The 17,048-nt window shown below is 30.4% G+C and overlaps 1 protein-coding gene across 1 annotated transcript; it reads right to left on the bottom strand.

Annotated features, from left to right (window-relative positions):
* Positions 1-1,068: 1,068 nt before the first annotated feature.
* LOC129321367 (probable peroxygenase 4) lies at positions 1,069-7,903 on the bottom strand. The gene is made up of 6 exons (XM_054967101.1): positions 7,617-7,903; positions 7,419-7,523; positions 4,265-4,350; positions 2,204-2,298; positions 1,844-1,969; positions 1,069-1,404 (listed from the first exon to the last, which is right to left on the bottom strand). Exons 1-6 carry the CDS (start codon positions 7,894-7,896, stop codon positions 1,254-1,256), a joined length of 843 nt encoding a protein of 280 aa, XP_054823076.1. The 5' UTR covers positions 7,897-7,903; the 3' UTR covers positions 1,069-1,253.
* Positions 7,904-17,048: the final 9,145 nt, after the last annotated feature.

The raw sequence follows: 17,048 nt of genomic DNA, 5'->3' as shown, positions 1-17,048 counted from the left end.
AAGAAGTCGGCCTTTACACCAAATTTACTTGTTTCTTACAATTGATCAATTATAAATACTGTGACTCATTTAATTTTCAGATTTTTTATAATGCATAGAAAGGATGCGTCCGGTTATGGTTCAAAAAACGGTTTTTATTTGAAAAAGTGATAATAAAATTCTTTCAAATTATATAAATAGCAGTACAGTCCTTCGAAATAAGATCATTCTACTGAAATCTTTAGGGATTTTTGTGTCAATAGATTTTAAAGTGAAAAGACTATTTTACCCTTATTGAAAATAACAAGCATCAATCACAACTTTTGTTTAATGAATAATAATTTTTATTTTGTGAATAACAAGAGTTGAACAAAAAATCACTACTTATCAAGTATAATCTCTAGTATTAAAAAATAAGTTTGAATTACAACTTTTAATTAAAGAATAACAATTTTTATTCCGTAAATCATAAGAGTTCAACAAAAAATCACAATTTGTCATGTATAATTTTTATTATTGAAAAATAATTTATCAAAATAAAAAAGTTCAATCACAATTTTTGTTTAAGTAATATCAATTTTTAATTAAAGAATTGCAAGAATTGAATAAAAAATTATAAATTATCAATAAAAATAAAATGGCATTCTTAATTTAAAATTTATTGACACAAAAATCTCTCAGGACTTCAATGGAATATGACATTTTAAAACATCATATTGTTATTTATATAGTTGGAAGGATTTTATTATTATTATTTTTCCTTTTCTAAATGGCATTTAAAAATTGTTTTGAACCTTCACTTGTTTGACTTGCGAAAAAAAAATTATTTTTTAAAAAGCAGAAAATAAGTCATTTTTTTAAACTTCTTTTTTAAAAAATATGACTATCTAATTTCAAATATTATTAGATCTAATTAGAGACAGCTTTTTTAAAGATATTTTCTGTCTTGGCACAAATTAAGACTTGGGATTTTGTGTTATTTAAACTATCATAACCCCTTTTAATAGGATCAACACTTGTTGGATTTTTTTCCTTAACTTTTTAATTGAAGAGGTTAATGGGTTAATTAAATCAAATTAACAAATTCAGTGAGTATGGCAATTTCTTTCATAAAATTATATATATATATACACACACACCATGACAAATTAAAAGTCATTCAAGCCTCGTAATTCAAATATGAAACTCTTTAAAATTAAAGGACATAATCAGAAAAGGATAAAATTAAAGAAAGAACATGCCAAAAGTAGTAATTGCAGAGTTGAAGATTGGGGCTACTTGTTCTTTTTCTTCTCGGAGTGCTCCTTTTCCATCCTTTCAAAGAGACTTCCATCATAAACACCCCTGATTGTTTCCTTGTGCAGTAAACCATCCTTGTCTTTGCAAAGATCGTATAGGATCTTCCATTCTGTGTACGCAGCAACCCTACGTGCATCACATACGCACCATTCATGTATCTCTCACAATAAAACACAACACACACACCTACATCCTAACAAGATTCTAGCGTTACACTAGAATGTGGTGTCATGACCCTTTTTTCCTCTCATTTTCTTCTGAAGTCTCGAGAGCTTACTAAGGTATCGTAAGTCTCAAAACTTAAAAAAGTATTTATAAAGATACTTATATATATCATATACTAATGAAATTCTAATAAACATAGTGGGATTTGAATTTTCAACACATGCCCCATGCACCTCGCAAGGATTCTGACCAACTGGACCAATTTTCGAAGGTAGATTAATGTTGTGTGATGTGTTTGATGAAAGTGTTTGAGCCTCTGACATGACTAGAACTGTTACGCTTTGATGAATTAGTTTCCTTCAATTTGGTTTGAGCATGCAATAGATTGTGAGTGACTTACCATCCTCTGAAATCTTTAGGTTCTCTGTTGGCCTTCATCATGGCCTGGAGTTCATCATATGTTAAAGCATCTGGGCGTGTTTTTGCATGCTTCTTGAAAATTTCTTCAAATTTCGATGGAACAAACCTACAAATTCATCCATAAAAGAATGTATTGAAATGAATAGGCTTCTGTAAAATGTGCTGAATTGGCAGAAGCAGAAAATACTGTATACGTATGGAACTTAAGAGCATGAAGATCGCTTGAGTAAGGATATAGTGGTCCAATATATAGATTGCTCATTAGCTTGAGCAGTTAATTTTCACTGCAAAGAAGATCAAGATTTTATGTATATATGAATTAAATGACATTTATTATTACCTTCCTTCAGTATCATAGACTCCAGAGTCACTCCCATGTTTGGCCATGTGGATGTTTTTAACTTCAATTGGAAGTAGTGGAGAAGGAAACTTCCCCTACACCATCAGAAGTCAGAAACAGTAATTGACGTATACAGCAGAAAAATAGAGGTAGGTGACATATAATGTTTTCTCGCAAAATTTTCATTTCAAAAGTAGAAAGATATAGAAAAAAATATATTTTTCAATTATTTGTCCCAAATGAAAGAAAAAAGGAGGTACTCATCCTCATATTCATTTGAAAAGTAAAAATATTTTATAGAGAAAATAATACTCCACATATTTTTCTTACAACATTTTCATTTTCTTTATATATTTAAATATTTTTTTCTTTATTCAAACATAAATAGTAAAAATATTTTCGTTTCACTCTTCTGATCTCCACTTAATTTTCTCTCGTCCATATTATTCTTTTCTCCTAATTTTTTCCTTTTCATCCAAAAAAGGCAACTGATTGATTGATTTTTGGTAGTTAGACAATTGCTTTTGCATTTAAAATTCCACAACGAGGCTGATCTTTCATGCACTTCTATTTCTTGCTTTAAGCACGTGGCATGATGTAATCAAACCGTCCGTCACCAACAAAATACTATCAAAGTACTGATGCTTTGCTTTACCTTACAAAATCAAGTTTCAGTTTTAATTGTATATATGCCAAGGAAAACTCATCATACTAAAAATAAACCCACCCTAATCTCAATAAATGAGTTAATAAATAATATTAAGTCACTAACAGGGTTCCATATCATAAGAACTTATAATTGCAATAGTAATGCACGTTATCTTAAGATGACATAAAGATTTATGATATAGGCTTTGAAATTGCTATCTATGTAATATTAATGGCATGTGGTGGTGAAAATAGCACAGCAACTATTTCTATTCTATAACACGTTGAATGTAAACAATAAATAAAAGGAAATCTCATGCACGATATATGCAAGTGGAAGTGGGTCATTGAAATAAATGTCCAGTTGTGCGGTAATGGCGAACAAATACTTGAGTGAAGTGATGATAATGATATGTCATAATTTACCATATGACCCTCACTTCTATTCTTTTGGTGCAAAGTTTCTTTCAGTTTGGTAGAGCCCACTTTATGATGTGCTTGAGGAGTTTTAGGTGCTCTCTAAAAATACTTACTTTTTATAACATACTAACTAAACATCTAATAACATTTAATTTCACTTCTGTATAACAAATGTCTCGAAAAAGTTACTCCTGAGTTGTTTCTGCCGCCTGCACGCAGGACCTTTCATTCGTATAAAAATTAATTAAATATTATTGTGAACCCCCGATTGAAAAATTGAGTTAAGTACGTCAAGCTAAGGTATCTTATTCATAAAATTAATGATGTTTTATCCATAAAAAGCCAGAGAACTTCGTTGTGCATATCATTACTACTCTTACACGTTGATTTTAAGGTTTTTTTGGACTTTTTGGTTCCGTAGGGGTTCGTGAAATACTCACGTATTTTTTTTTTTTCAATTAGTGAGCATACAGAAAATTATGATGAATATATATATATATATATATCAAATAAAAATAATAAATAAGAAAAAAACGACTAAAATGAATATTGAATTCCTCAACTTCAGATGATTCATTGCTGTCCTCATGTTATAAGCAAGAAAATATCATTTTAAGTAAGATATATGACTGTTCAATTAATTTGAACAGTTTAACATGTTCAGAACATTTTTCTTATTCTGATAAAAATAACCAAAAAATTAAAATTAACACAAAATGTGCCATCATTTTACATCAAATGTAAGAAAATTTGTAAAGGCCGGGCTGTTAGGTTAAGCAAAGAGGGGAATTAATAGCCCTTAAGCGAGATATCAAGCATAAGTCTTATGAATGAAAAAATATATATTGATAAAACTTCTACTTGATTAGAGCCTAATCCAACTTAAATTCAGATTAATATGTAATATATATATCAATTTTTTATTTATTTATTGATGTCACATACAGAGAAACATTATATTTAAAGAAGCAGGAAAAAAGAGCTAGAACTTACAGGACGGGTTTTCTGACTGAGAGCGAAATGGATAAGGAAACCACTCACAGTGGACAAGAGGAGCCCACTCCCGATTGCACGAAATCCTGCAATTTAATCCACAAAGACGTTTTATCCTCTTTTTATTACCCAAAAAAAAATCTCCAATCATTTTCTTATCCTAAAACGGCCTTGTTTATATTAGATATACAAAAATACAGAAACGCTCACCATGAATTAATATGAAATATCATGTAGTTTATGTTTTAAATAGGCAAAAACATAATCTTTGATCTCTATAGTTTTATTGAATTTTTTGTAGTTTTCTACAATTTTTTTTTCAATATTTTCAATTTTTATAAAAACTAAAACTACTAAAAAATGAAAAATATAAGAACTTAAGGAACAAAGGTCGCTCAATCTTTCTAAAAATATAAGAACTAAAAATACTAAAAAAATTTAAGGATTAAAAACAAAATCTGATAAAACTATAATGAGTAAAGATTGTGTTTTCTCTTTAAATAATATGACTCTTTGTCTTAAACTTAGTAAGTAATGATTTACATAATAGTTTACCATACAAATTAGTTATGGGATTAATATGATAAACCAGAACTAAATTTCTTGAATCCAGATTTCATGGAGTTTAAGGAGAGTTTCAACAATGTATTGTTTGAAATCCTTTATCCTGGCCCTCAATATATATATATATATATATATGTATATATGAAACGGGAGAGATGATTCCTTGGCATCATGCTAATGGAGGGTAATTTTGAGCTTTCATTTTTCATTTTTTAATTTGTCCCATTCCACTTACTAAAACTGGTTTCTTTCCAACCTCAGTGGAATGAGATTCTGATATAATTGAGGGAATCTGAGATTAATTAACACCCACACATATATTAATACTTCCTTCGTTCTAAATTATAAGACATTTTTAGATAAAAATTTTACATATTAATAAACCTTATTAATATCTTTTCAAAATAAAATATAAACTTTTAAAAATACTCATAAATTAATATATTGAAAAGAGAAGGGGCAAAAAATAATTATAGAAAGAGAAAAGATAATATTAAAATTGATGTATTTAATGAAGGGAGGGAGTATTAATATATGTGTGGGTGTAAATTAATCTCAGATTCCCTCAATTATATTAGAATCTCATTCCACTAAAGTTGGAAAGAAACCAGCTTTAGTAAGTGGAATGGGAAAAATTAAAAAATTTTCGTCCTTAATCCGCCTAAAGTGTCTTATATTTTGGAATGGATGAACTCCTTCAAAAGTATCCTATAATTTAGAGGGGAGGGAGTATTATATTATAGTTATACCTCTTCCTTGCTAATTAGTCAAACTCCGATGCTACTTAATTAGTCAAGTAAAAAATAAAATAAAAAAGTTTTTTATTTATCTTTCGTGTTTAAACAAATATAAATTCTGGATTAAATTTAATTTTCTATCATTTTGGTAATTATAACTTTTGCCATGTTGTTATGAAAAATTCACTTTTATAGGCAATTTTAAAAAATATTGTTGTTCTCATGCTTATTTCTATTGTGCTTTCTATAAAATAAAGCTCAAACCAAACAGCTGGCCAATTCAAAAATAAAACATTAGATATTAGAAATATAAACATTCAGAACCCACTTTTTTTAATATAAATATTCAATGGGCTAATCCAGGTTTAAGAATTTCTAGTTCCCTGACTTTATTTTTTGCTTTTTATCTTTTAAGAGATAACAAGCCTCTTCTATCAGGCTAATCACTGCTTAACTACGCTTTTTACTATTAATCTTGAACTAATATACCCTCTGGTTTTGAGTAAATTGTTTGCAATTAAAACATTTACTCTTTGCAGCGAAAATGATCATACTGTAACAAGGAGGAAGATGCATGCCCAGATCAAATGGGAATGCCGTTCAAGTGGCTGGGTGAAGCTCAACATCAACGGAGCTGTGCAAAGAGGAATGGATAGAAGTGGAGGTGAAGGTCTTTTCCGTAATGAGAAAGGCGCACGAGTGGCTGGGGGTTATGTTTCCAGTCTGGGTATATGCAGTACTGTCGATGCTGAACTTTGGATTGTCTATTATGGGATGCAAGTGGCAAGAGAATTGCAATTAGCCAAGCTTGTTATCAAATGTGATTCTACAAAAGTAACTTGTGGAATGAAGCTGTTGAGTAGAATGATTCAACTTTTTGAAAGTTGAGGCATACTATCGGGGTCATTGACAATGATTGGCAATTTTCCATGTGGCATGTGTTTGGGGACAAAAAAAACATGTATATTGATGGATGTATCAAGATGTAAATATGGTAAAAATTCGAATCTTGGATGTACTGTTCTGATAAAACTTTTTAAAAAGCTCTCTCAATGGATGTATCGAGATGTAAGGGGCACTTATACCCTCGTATAATTATTAGTTAATCTCTTGTATTTTGGGCTTCACCAATTTACTCATTAAAATAAAAAAAACATTTGCTCTTTTTCTTTTTCCATAAGAAGGAGTATATATAAAAAACAACATAACGAGAAAACAAAAAAAAATAACACAACGAATTAGACTCAAACAAATCTCATATACGTAGATTTGATATTCATTAAGGCATCATTTCTCTTTGAATTGATTAAGAACACAACATAAGAATATGTTTGGTTAAAAAGGAAGGAGAGAAAAAGGGAGGGATTTTACTCACCTCCCCTTATTTGGTTTGCAAAAATGAAAGAGGGGGAAGAAAAAAATTTAAAAAATTTCCCCCTTCTTTCCAAACTCTTCCCTCCAAATTAGGGAAATCAGGAGGTGAGTGGTATAATTTTGTAATACAATGACTAATATGTCTTTTATTTTAATTTTTATTTTATATCTTTTTTATCAAATTCAGCAATAATAAATTTTTAATAATATATTTAATAATGATAATTACTTTGTATATTTATAATTACATGTTAAAAATATTTATAATTATATTTTATCAAAACAATAATTTTAATAATATAAAAAGTAAAATTGTTTATATGTTATTATTTTTTCTCTTCCCCCTTCATCAATCAAATAAGATAATATTAAAATACTTCCCGTCTTCTGTCAAAATTCTCCCTCCCCTCCTCCCTCAAACCAAATAAATTTAAGAGAAAATTAGAGAAAGAGGGAAAGTAAAGAGAGAAAGACCTGACCTTGAAATGTTTCCCAAGGATAAACGACGCCGTCGTGGTTCCTGTCGAAGAAGGCGACGTGTTTCTGCAGAACATTCTGGTCCAAAGGTGTAGGTCTCTCACTCACTGAACCAGATCAAAAAATCAGTTTCGAAACTGGAAATCAAATAAAAAACCAGAACAACGCAAAATCAAAGAGGTTAAATGGATGCAGAGTACCCTCTTGAATGGCATCATTGCTCTGGACCGACGATGAAGCCATGAAAGCTAACAACGAAGAAGAAGAAGAAGAAGAAGAAGAAGAAGAAGAAGAAGGGAGAGGTTTAATTTCTGGAAATGAAGGTGATTTAATTTGGGGCTTAATGGTTATGAACAACAATAAGATGTCTTTTTTGTGTTGGTTTGGGAGCGATTCTGAGTATGATCTCCAAGCTTTATATAAAGTGAAATGAGATAAAACGTAACGTTTTAGAGAGCAAGATGCCCCGAAAATGGACATCCACGCGCTCCGCCCACACCTTTCCTTCTTTAATTACAATGTTCATGTGTATTATAGCTGATTACTCAGGGTTTAATTAGTTCATTAGGGTTTGCTCTAATTAGCATATGCTTCAGATCGAATTTATAAGATAAAAAGAATATTTATTTTAACTATATTTATAGGATACCTTAATTGTTATTATTATATCTATTTTTATATTTTTGTCTTTATTAAATGTTGAGAAGATTATTACATACTAAAATATTTTAATTTCAAAATATATATATTTAAGGGTAAAGGTTTATTTTTGCCCTTTAATGCTTTTCCTAAATAGTACTCATTACTCTAACATTTTTCGATTAGCATTTTTGCCCCTAACCTATTTTATTCTAAGCACCTCCTTAACCTTGGCATTAAATTGCTTAGCTGGAGTAAAATATGACCGAAAATGCTAATGTAGAAATAGTTTGACCTCTTAACTGAAATAAGAAGGGTTAAAAAGTAATTTTTCTAATGGATGTTCGCAAGTGGGAAAGGGAAACTCATTAACCCTATACGAAGATGAAAGCGATCTAAAGTGATTAAATTGAAATTTATCAAAAGAACTCAAGATTAAAGGTGAGACAACTTGGGTCAATCAAGAATGAAGGTAGAGACATTGATTTGTCGACTAGCTACAAGTAAGAAACTTCGATCTGAAGCTTTAAAGGTTTGGGCTAGTTCACTTTTGATTATGAAATTGCACAATAGCCCTTGCTTAGATCTTTATTTTTAAATAGAAATGAGTGATGTTGATGACAAACCGGATAGATCAGACAAGGACATGGAAGAGTTTAACAATGATGGTTTTGAAGATCGTGAAAGGGAAGATGATAGCAATAGTGAGTCTAATAGAGACGATGACATGCCATTTATTGTTCAGGTACATGAGGCTATAGAAAATGTTAGGGATATTTGGCTTTATCATCATCAACAATTATTTAGTACACCTAGTGATGAGGAAGGAAAAACAGGGGAGGGTAGTGTGGAGAAAATTGTTAACATCACTAGGTTAAGGGTTGAGAAGGATTTAGGGGATGTGAAACATGATTTAGGAAAAGGTAAAGAAGTAATTGTTGAGTAGAAAAGGATGACCCAATAGATGTAGAGGAGTTTAACTCGGACTCATGTTGTGTTGATGCCTATATTAAGTGTGAGAAGTTCTATGAAGTTGATAATGATACTATTACTGGACATGAAAACAGTGCGAATGATAGTGAAGAAGGAAGTAAGAGTGAAGATGAAAGTGAGAGTGGAGAAGCAAGCAATGATGACTTTGACTTCAATGAGACATTAGGACAAGATGAAGGAAGTGACAAAGATAGTGAGGACCTTGAAGAGGAAGAAATTGGGCCAAAAGAGAATGATTGGCCTATCCATGAGGTGAAAGGGCCCATAGACTCAAGTAGGCCTTTTTTTATGTTGGGAATGACATTTAGAGACAGAGATGAGGCAAAAAAAGCCCTTATTAATGATGCCATAAATGAAGGTGTGAAGTTGCAACTAATAAAGAGTGAGCCATATAAGATCTGGGCTAAGTATGAAGTGGGCTATCCCTTTCTATTTTATGCAGCAAATGATGGGTGTAATCCAAGTCTAAAAGTCAAGACCATTTGTTTACAACACAGATGCCTTAGGGTTTTTAAGAATCCTAGGGCATATGAAAAGTGGATTGCTAGCAATTTCAAAGACAAGGTATAAGAAAGGCCACAATATAAGGTTTCTGATATGAAGAAGGACTTGAAACAAAACTTAAAGTTAAGTGTCAGCGTATTCAAATGTAAAAGGGTAAAGAGGATGATCATGACAGAAATGGAAGGCAACTACATAAATGAATATGCAAAACTTGAGGCTTATTGTAATGAATTAAGAGCTTCAAACCCAAAGTCTGATGTAAGTTTGGAACTAAGCAAGGAAGAACTGGATAGAGGTAATAATGTGTTCAATCACATGTATCTTTACTTTAATGCATGCAAGGTATAACTCTTGTATCATGATTTTTTTTTGTATTGTTAGTTTGGAGCTTTTGTTCTACATCTTATGCACAATGTGTGTTAGGTTGGATGTAAAGTTGGATATAAGTCGTTTATAGGATTGGATGGGACTTTTTTGAAAAGGAATGCTAAGGGCATTATGCTTACTACTTGCGGCCTAGATGCAGATGACTCTTTCTTCCCTATAGCTTTTGGCTTGACTTGTAAAGAGAATACTAGAAATTGGAGATGGTTCTTGTAGTGGATACAAAACTCACTTGAGTTTGGAGATGGGTCAACTGTGACTCTAATGTCTGACATGCAAAGGTAACCTAATTTAATTCTTACAAAACTAATTGAATCTCTATTATTCTCTTTGCAAAAGGTAACCTCATTCAATTCTTGCAAAACCATTTGAATTTCTCTATGATAGATATGACTTATCTTACTTAATGGGTGACTAAATTGATACTATATAAGGACTTCCTATAGCTGTTAGGTAAGTTTTTCCCCAAGCAGAGCATTGTTTATGTGCAAGGCACATATATGCCAATTAGAGTAAAAAGTAGAAAGGAGAAGAGCAGAAAAAAAATATTCTTCATATATGCTTAGAGTACTTTTGAAGAACAATTCAAGGATAATCTAAAGGTTGTTGGGTGTTTAAGGGAGGAGGTAGCAAAGGCTTTAGTATCCTATCCTCTTCAAACATGGATAAGGACTTACTTTATTAATAAATATAAAAGTTAGGTAGTAGATAATAATGCTAGTAAAATAGATGAATTTAGATACTTACTTGTCATTAGAATATAGGATGGGATAAGATTGAAGAATGTGACCAAGTGGGTGGAAAGTGATAAGGCAGTTGCAAGGTGGATTAGAGATTATAATCTTAAGGCCATTAAGTTATTTTAAGAAAATATAGGTTTAGTTATGGGATGTAGGGTTTTTTTTAATAAGGATAAGGGTTATGAGGTGAATGAAGATTAGGATAGGCACACAATATTCCTTAACACTAAATTATGCACATGTCGAGCATGAGATTTAATTGGAATCCCGTGCCAATATGCAATATGTGCCATGTACCATGCTAAGATAGACCTTACCACCTAAATTTTGGCTTACTACCATAAAGACACAAACATTACAAGTTATAAGACTAAATTGCAACTTGTTAGGAGAAAGCAATTTTGGAATATTGAGAGGCACACTCTAATAACATTAGCTCCAATAAAGAAAATGCTTGGAAGACCTAAGACAAAAAGAGGCAATACTAAAAAAACAATAAAAAGAAGGCAAAAATATCATGCAATTCAATGGGGTGAAACAAACATCACAAAGGGTTTTACTTTATCTAAAATCCAACGACCCATTCCAGAAAAAATAAACAAGAGAGAAGAAGCACAAAAATGCCATACTTGTCATGAATTTTGTCACAATAAGAGCACTTACAAGAAGGTACAATTGTATTAATATTAATTCTCTTTTAAATGGTTTGTTAACCGTAACATGATGTTCTATTAACTATGAAAAATTGATTATAGGTACCTCCCCAAACTAATAAAGCTGAAACAAGAGGTTGAAAGAAGGCTGGGACAACCCCTGTGACTAATCCAATGACTCCACCTATAACTACACAAGTGACTTAATTCCAAATGACTTAACAGTGCGAAGTCAATGAGATTGTTATAACCCCTCCTCCTATGATTGTTCCACCTACAACTACACAAGTCCTAACGCTAAATGCAAACCCACCCCCACATGCAAACACTTAGCCAACTTATAGTCTTGTAAGTAGGACAATAAATAGGCTAAGGATTGAGATGGGCTTTAGTGTCAGTGTGGATTTATAGACTAGATAGACAATATATAATGTTATTTTTTCCCTCTTGTTTATTGTGATTTTTCACTTGAGTGTTGTCAATTGCTAATTTAGATTATTGTACATTTGTGTTTTATTTGTGTAGCTTGGTCATAGTTCTAAGGTTGTTATTGAACAGGGGACTACATCAAAATATATGGTTGACAATACAGATGTTAAAACTAGATTTTTCATCCCAAATGAAAAGCAACTCAGGAAGCAGAAAATGAAAAGAGACTCCATAACAAGTACCTTGAGGAAAATACCTTTCAATGGGGATGGATCAAATGTCAAACAACCTTCAAACCTTCCTTTCAAAGCACCTGAACTCAAATGGGCAGGACATGATAATGTCACAATATCACACCTCGAGTCACTCAAACACAAGGGGCTTGGGATGCAAAAATTGAAGACAAGACGAGGAGGAATTTAGATTAGGTCCTTGAGGACTCTTGTACTTATAGCCACTTTTAATATGGTTGTATATAAATGACTTATTATTAAACTTAGTTATGGCCACTTTAGTTGGTTGTGGTCACTTCTATGCTTTTGAATCTAATTAGGTCAAGTATGGTTATTTGTAACAAGTTCAAACACTATACTTTTAAATTAGTAATTAATGAATCAACTAGCTTCATTTTAAGTTACAATGTCATTTAAAATGTATGTTACATAGTGCACATTCATTTAAGACAATATGGTAAACAGGGGTTCCAAAATTAAATTCATTACTTAACATACATGAACAGGGGGTTTGAAATTTTAATAAAATAAATAGGAGTTACACACTTTTCACACATTAGTCATGAATTTTTACAGAATGCAAAGAAAATCTATGAGCATATCAATGTTGTGATTGCAATCTTTAATTTCATTTACAAGTGGTTCACTTTTATTTCGTTCCTCCCTCTTTTTGCCTTCAACTTCTTTAGTTGTTCATGGATGCTACCAATCTCTACCTTATAACCACCAATATCTATTCTTCCTCTTAATGTTGCATTCTCTTCTTCTAACCTTTCAAGATGACCTAGTAGGTCATTAATGACTTCCTTCGATCTTTGCCTAAGATTATCATCATGCCATAAGAAGAAGCCACAACCCCTTCCTTGTCACAACATACAACTCACGGCAAAGTCTAGTTGATACCAAATCTAAACAACCTAGATGCATTTACACATACTTGGTAATAGTAGCAACACCCATAAAACCTTCACCCTAGATTACCTTCCATCCATGACATCCACCTTGGAGCTACCGTGCCGCAGTGACACAACTTTCGCTCACCATCATATTTGACATCTTTGCCTTAAAAAAGTCATCCTCCTTTGACTGTTTCTTGACAAAGATGAAGAAGAACTCCCCATGGAGTTTGCTCCTGAAGCCATAAACCCTCCATGCCTTTGACCTCATCAAAGTTGTCCTCTTTTTCCTCAAGTGACCTTGTTGAATTTATTGAATTGAATAAGTAGCAATTGCGTAAACCCTCCACCTCATCAACTGCCATCCACATATCCAAGAAAATGGGCCCACAGCTAATGGTTTAATAGACGTTTGCCCTTATTTAACGCTAGGGTAATAGGTGCTCTGAATAAATAGGTTAGGGGCAAAAATGTTACAAGAAAAGCATTAGGGTGTTGGGTACTTCTTGGGAAAAACATTAAGGATAAAAATAGACTTTTACCCTATATTTAATATAGATAAAATTAAAAACTTGTGTATTTTTAGATAAGATTAATGAAATTTAAGGTATTCTTTTATTATTAAAAGCATACTAGAAGTGACTTATAAATAAAACAAGAAGGGGTGTATGATAATAAGTAAAAATATATTATATTTTTCTAATATTTAGTTATTAATTGTTTATCTATCAAATGAGTGCATAAGATTTTATTATGTACTAAATAATAAGTATTTATGCGTAAATTTTGTGTAATATTTTTTATTTGGTAAAAGTACATGTAGTAATTTAATCACTTTACTTAATATTATATTTTTGTTAATTAATTTTTTAAAGTATCTTTTCAATTTTGTCTAACTTGAACATGGTTAGTTTTATTAACAAAAAATATTAACATTATTGAACTGTTAAATGTTGAGAACACCTTCTTGAATGATATTATATATTACATTAAGTTTAATTTTTTAAAAATTACAATGATGGACATAAAAAATTATTATCATTTGAGATCATAAGTATGTTAGGATTAGAAGACTTAAAAGATAATTTATAAAATCAATGAACTAAACTCAAACTTTATACAATATTATAGGACTAAAAATACACTTTTACCATTTTCTTAAAAAGAATGAAGTAAGAAAAATTCTAACAAATATTCAGCATGAGTTGTATTAATTATAACGTAAGATGATATTTTCATTGTCTTGTAAAAATAAAAAGATCAATTACAAGTAAACTCATGTTGGCCAAAATGGGTATAACAGGAAAATCATTTCCTCTAACAGATCAAAAATTAGGGTGTGAAGCATGAATTGGTGAAGGGAAAGGGCGTGAGAGGAGGTGGAATGAAGAGGCGCGTGGGGGAGGGAAGAGGAAAGGAACCGATGCGAGGGAAATGAGGGCGTCGGGGCCCTCGTGGGGCGAGGAAGCGATCACACACAAGTGGTGGGGGAGTGGCGTAGAAGCATCTGTGAGGCACACGCATTTCTTTTGTTCGCTGTAAAGCAAACGCCAAACAAACCTGTTGGGGTGTGCATTCCGTTATTCCATTCAGACTCGGTTGCCTCCTTCCCTCTAGAAGCCAAAATGACCGAACAATCCAACGAATCTTTTTTTTTTTTTTAATAACAAAGTTGTCGTTGATGATCCCATAATTATCCGATAGTCAGTTAAATATGGAGTTACAATGATACTTTAGTCTTTCACAATTAATTTTCATTAACAGCGTAATGTTAGTTGTTCATGCCTCGGGTTTCACTAAGAACAATAAGTTCATTTGAGTCCTCCAAAAGTAACGAGGGCTAACAAAAATTTTCCCAAATTTATTTACAATTTTTGAAACTTATTTGATATTAATTTTTATAAAGCATTATTTATAACTTTTTAGAATTTTTTTAACGGTCAAATTAATAAATATTTAACGATCAATTTTTTATTTTTATACATTTTTGTAAAGAAAATCATGAGTTAAAAATGAATTTAAAAAAATTCTTAAATATACCTCATGCACCATATCACTTATACTCTCAAATAAAAATGCAATAAGTAATACTCACTTCATTTGAGTCTTACTCTTAATAAAGTAATTAATTGCCTTTAAATTAATATTATTTTTTTATATTTATACTTATTTAATAGGTTGTTTCACTATAAAATAAATATAAAGTAATTTTTTTAGTATGGCTAATTTAGAAAAAGTTAAAAAAATATATTAATTACAGCATAAAATACTAAAAATATATTACATTTTTAAGAGAGGGAATATTATTTTAATCCTGCTTGGCAATCACTTAATTTATAATATTTTAGTTTTTATATTTTTTTTAAGGAAGGACAACGAGCATCCCCCAATCTGCCCCCATAATTGTTTGCCGCGTAGAATTAAAATAATGTGACTTAATATATTTGTACTGGAGAGAACATGAAACAGTGACATGGTGCATCGGGAGCGTTGGCCAAAAAAAAAAACACAAACAAACAAACAAACAAACAGTGCATCGGGAGCACCAAAGAATTTCTCACGAATATAAGCTTGAATAAATGGCAGGAGTTTTTGTCAAAAGCAAGTATATGAGAATTGGATTTAACCTTTTATAGTTGGAGTAAATCTTGTTCAAAAAAAGATTAGTCTATTGTTAATAGAATATACTCACGTCTCGTGAAAAAAAATCGAGTTGTAATATTGTTGATAAAACAATTACATTATAAATTTAATTAATTTAAGTCAAAGTGTCTAGCAAATATTCAGATCAATGGAGGGTATTGGATTCAAAATATTTGTACAAAGATTATCTTATTTTTTAATTTATTTATAAAATATATTTTAATTATTTAATTTTTAAATAAACTAATTAAATAAATTTATTTGCATATCTTGAGTAAATAAGTTAGTTTTTTTAAAATATTCAATTTTTTAAAGAGGAAAATCTTTTTCTAAAAAAAATTATCCTAATTTAGAAATGCTCGCTCTTTTTTTGGGAGCGAGTTATGAAGTCAAAGAGAGAACATACAAGATCATATGAGATGTTTGTAATCTCAAATTGTGAAATTTTGTCGTAAGTGAACAAATGGCCTTAGAAAATAGAAATTGAGCACGTTTTATATCTTAAATGGTGATTGCTTACCATAAGTAGACCATATGCATTTGTGGCCATCTATTCTCAAATATATCCCAATTAAATTCGACTTTTTGTGAATGTTGTTCAGCGTCATATCATAATCTTAAAGTAAACCTTTTCAACTTAAAATCTCAAGCTATTTCTTGCATCTGATATCATCTTCACATATATATATATATATATATAATTAAAAATTCTAAAATGTATATGATCGCTTCCTGAATATCTTGAATAATATTATTTAAACGGCTTCCTAAGTTCATGAATGATCTCTCGGTTATGATTGAAAATATATGATAAAATGAAAAGTGATGATCATTAATGGAATGTTATAAGGCCTAGTGAGATGAAACATTTCATTATTTAAGAGTTTTATTAAAAAAATTAATGATTTTATTTAATAATTATTATAAAATTAATAAATTTAAATCAGATATAATTATATGTTTCTAGCTTTAGAGTGAGAGGAAGTGAATGAGTAATCAAAGGAATGGAAACTATAAAGCACTGATATTTTAAATTATCCTACATACTTATCTCAATATAATATCCAATACCAATATTTATTGATATTTTTTTATGCATATCTGTAGGGCATTGAAATATTATTTTTTAATGTTAATTTTTTTTTGATACATATTCATATAGCATTGAAATATTATTTTTTGATTCTAAAAAATGTATTTTTAATACATATATGATACTTCTAGATAGCAAGTTGGTACTTTAAAGACAATACTTCATACTATTTTTAAGAAATTAAATTTTACTAAATATTATGATACTAATCTTTTTTATTCTTAATATATTTTTGTGATTTTCTTTTAAAATCAAAGATTGTATTTTCCTTAAAAAATTTTTAGATATAATAAGAAGATAAAAATTATATTTTTAAATTATAAAAACATAAGGATATAATCTTTTGGTATTCTAACAGAAACTAGGTGATATGCAATTAGATATAGATAAAATAAAAGTATATATAATAAATATTTTTTAAATTA

The sequence above is a fragment of the Prosopis cineraria genome, unplaced genomic scaffold (assembly GCF_029017545.1).
Source record: "Prosopis cineraria cultivar Desert tree isolate PC_DT_omini unplaced genomic scaffold, ASM2901754v1 PC10, whole genome shotgun sequence".
Classification (NCBI taxonomy): domain Eukaryota; kingdom Viridiplantae; phylum Streptophyta; class Magnoliopsida; order Fabales; family Fabaceae; genus Prosopis; species Prosopis cineraria.
The sequence above is the reverse complement of the archived record's forward strand: the minus strand, read 5'-3'. Positions and strand labels throughout refer to the sequence as shown.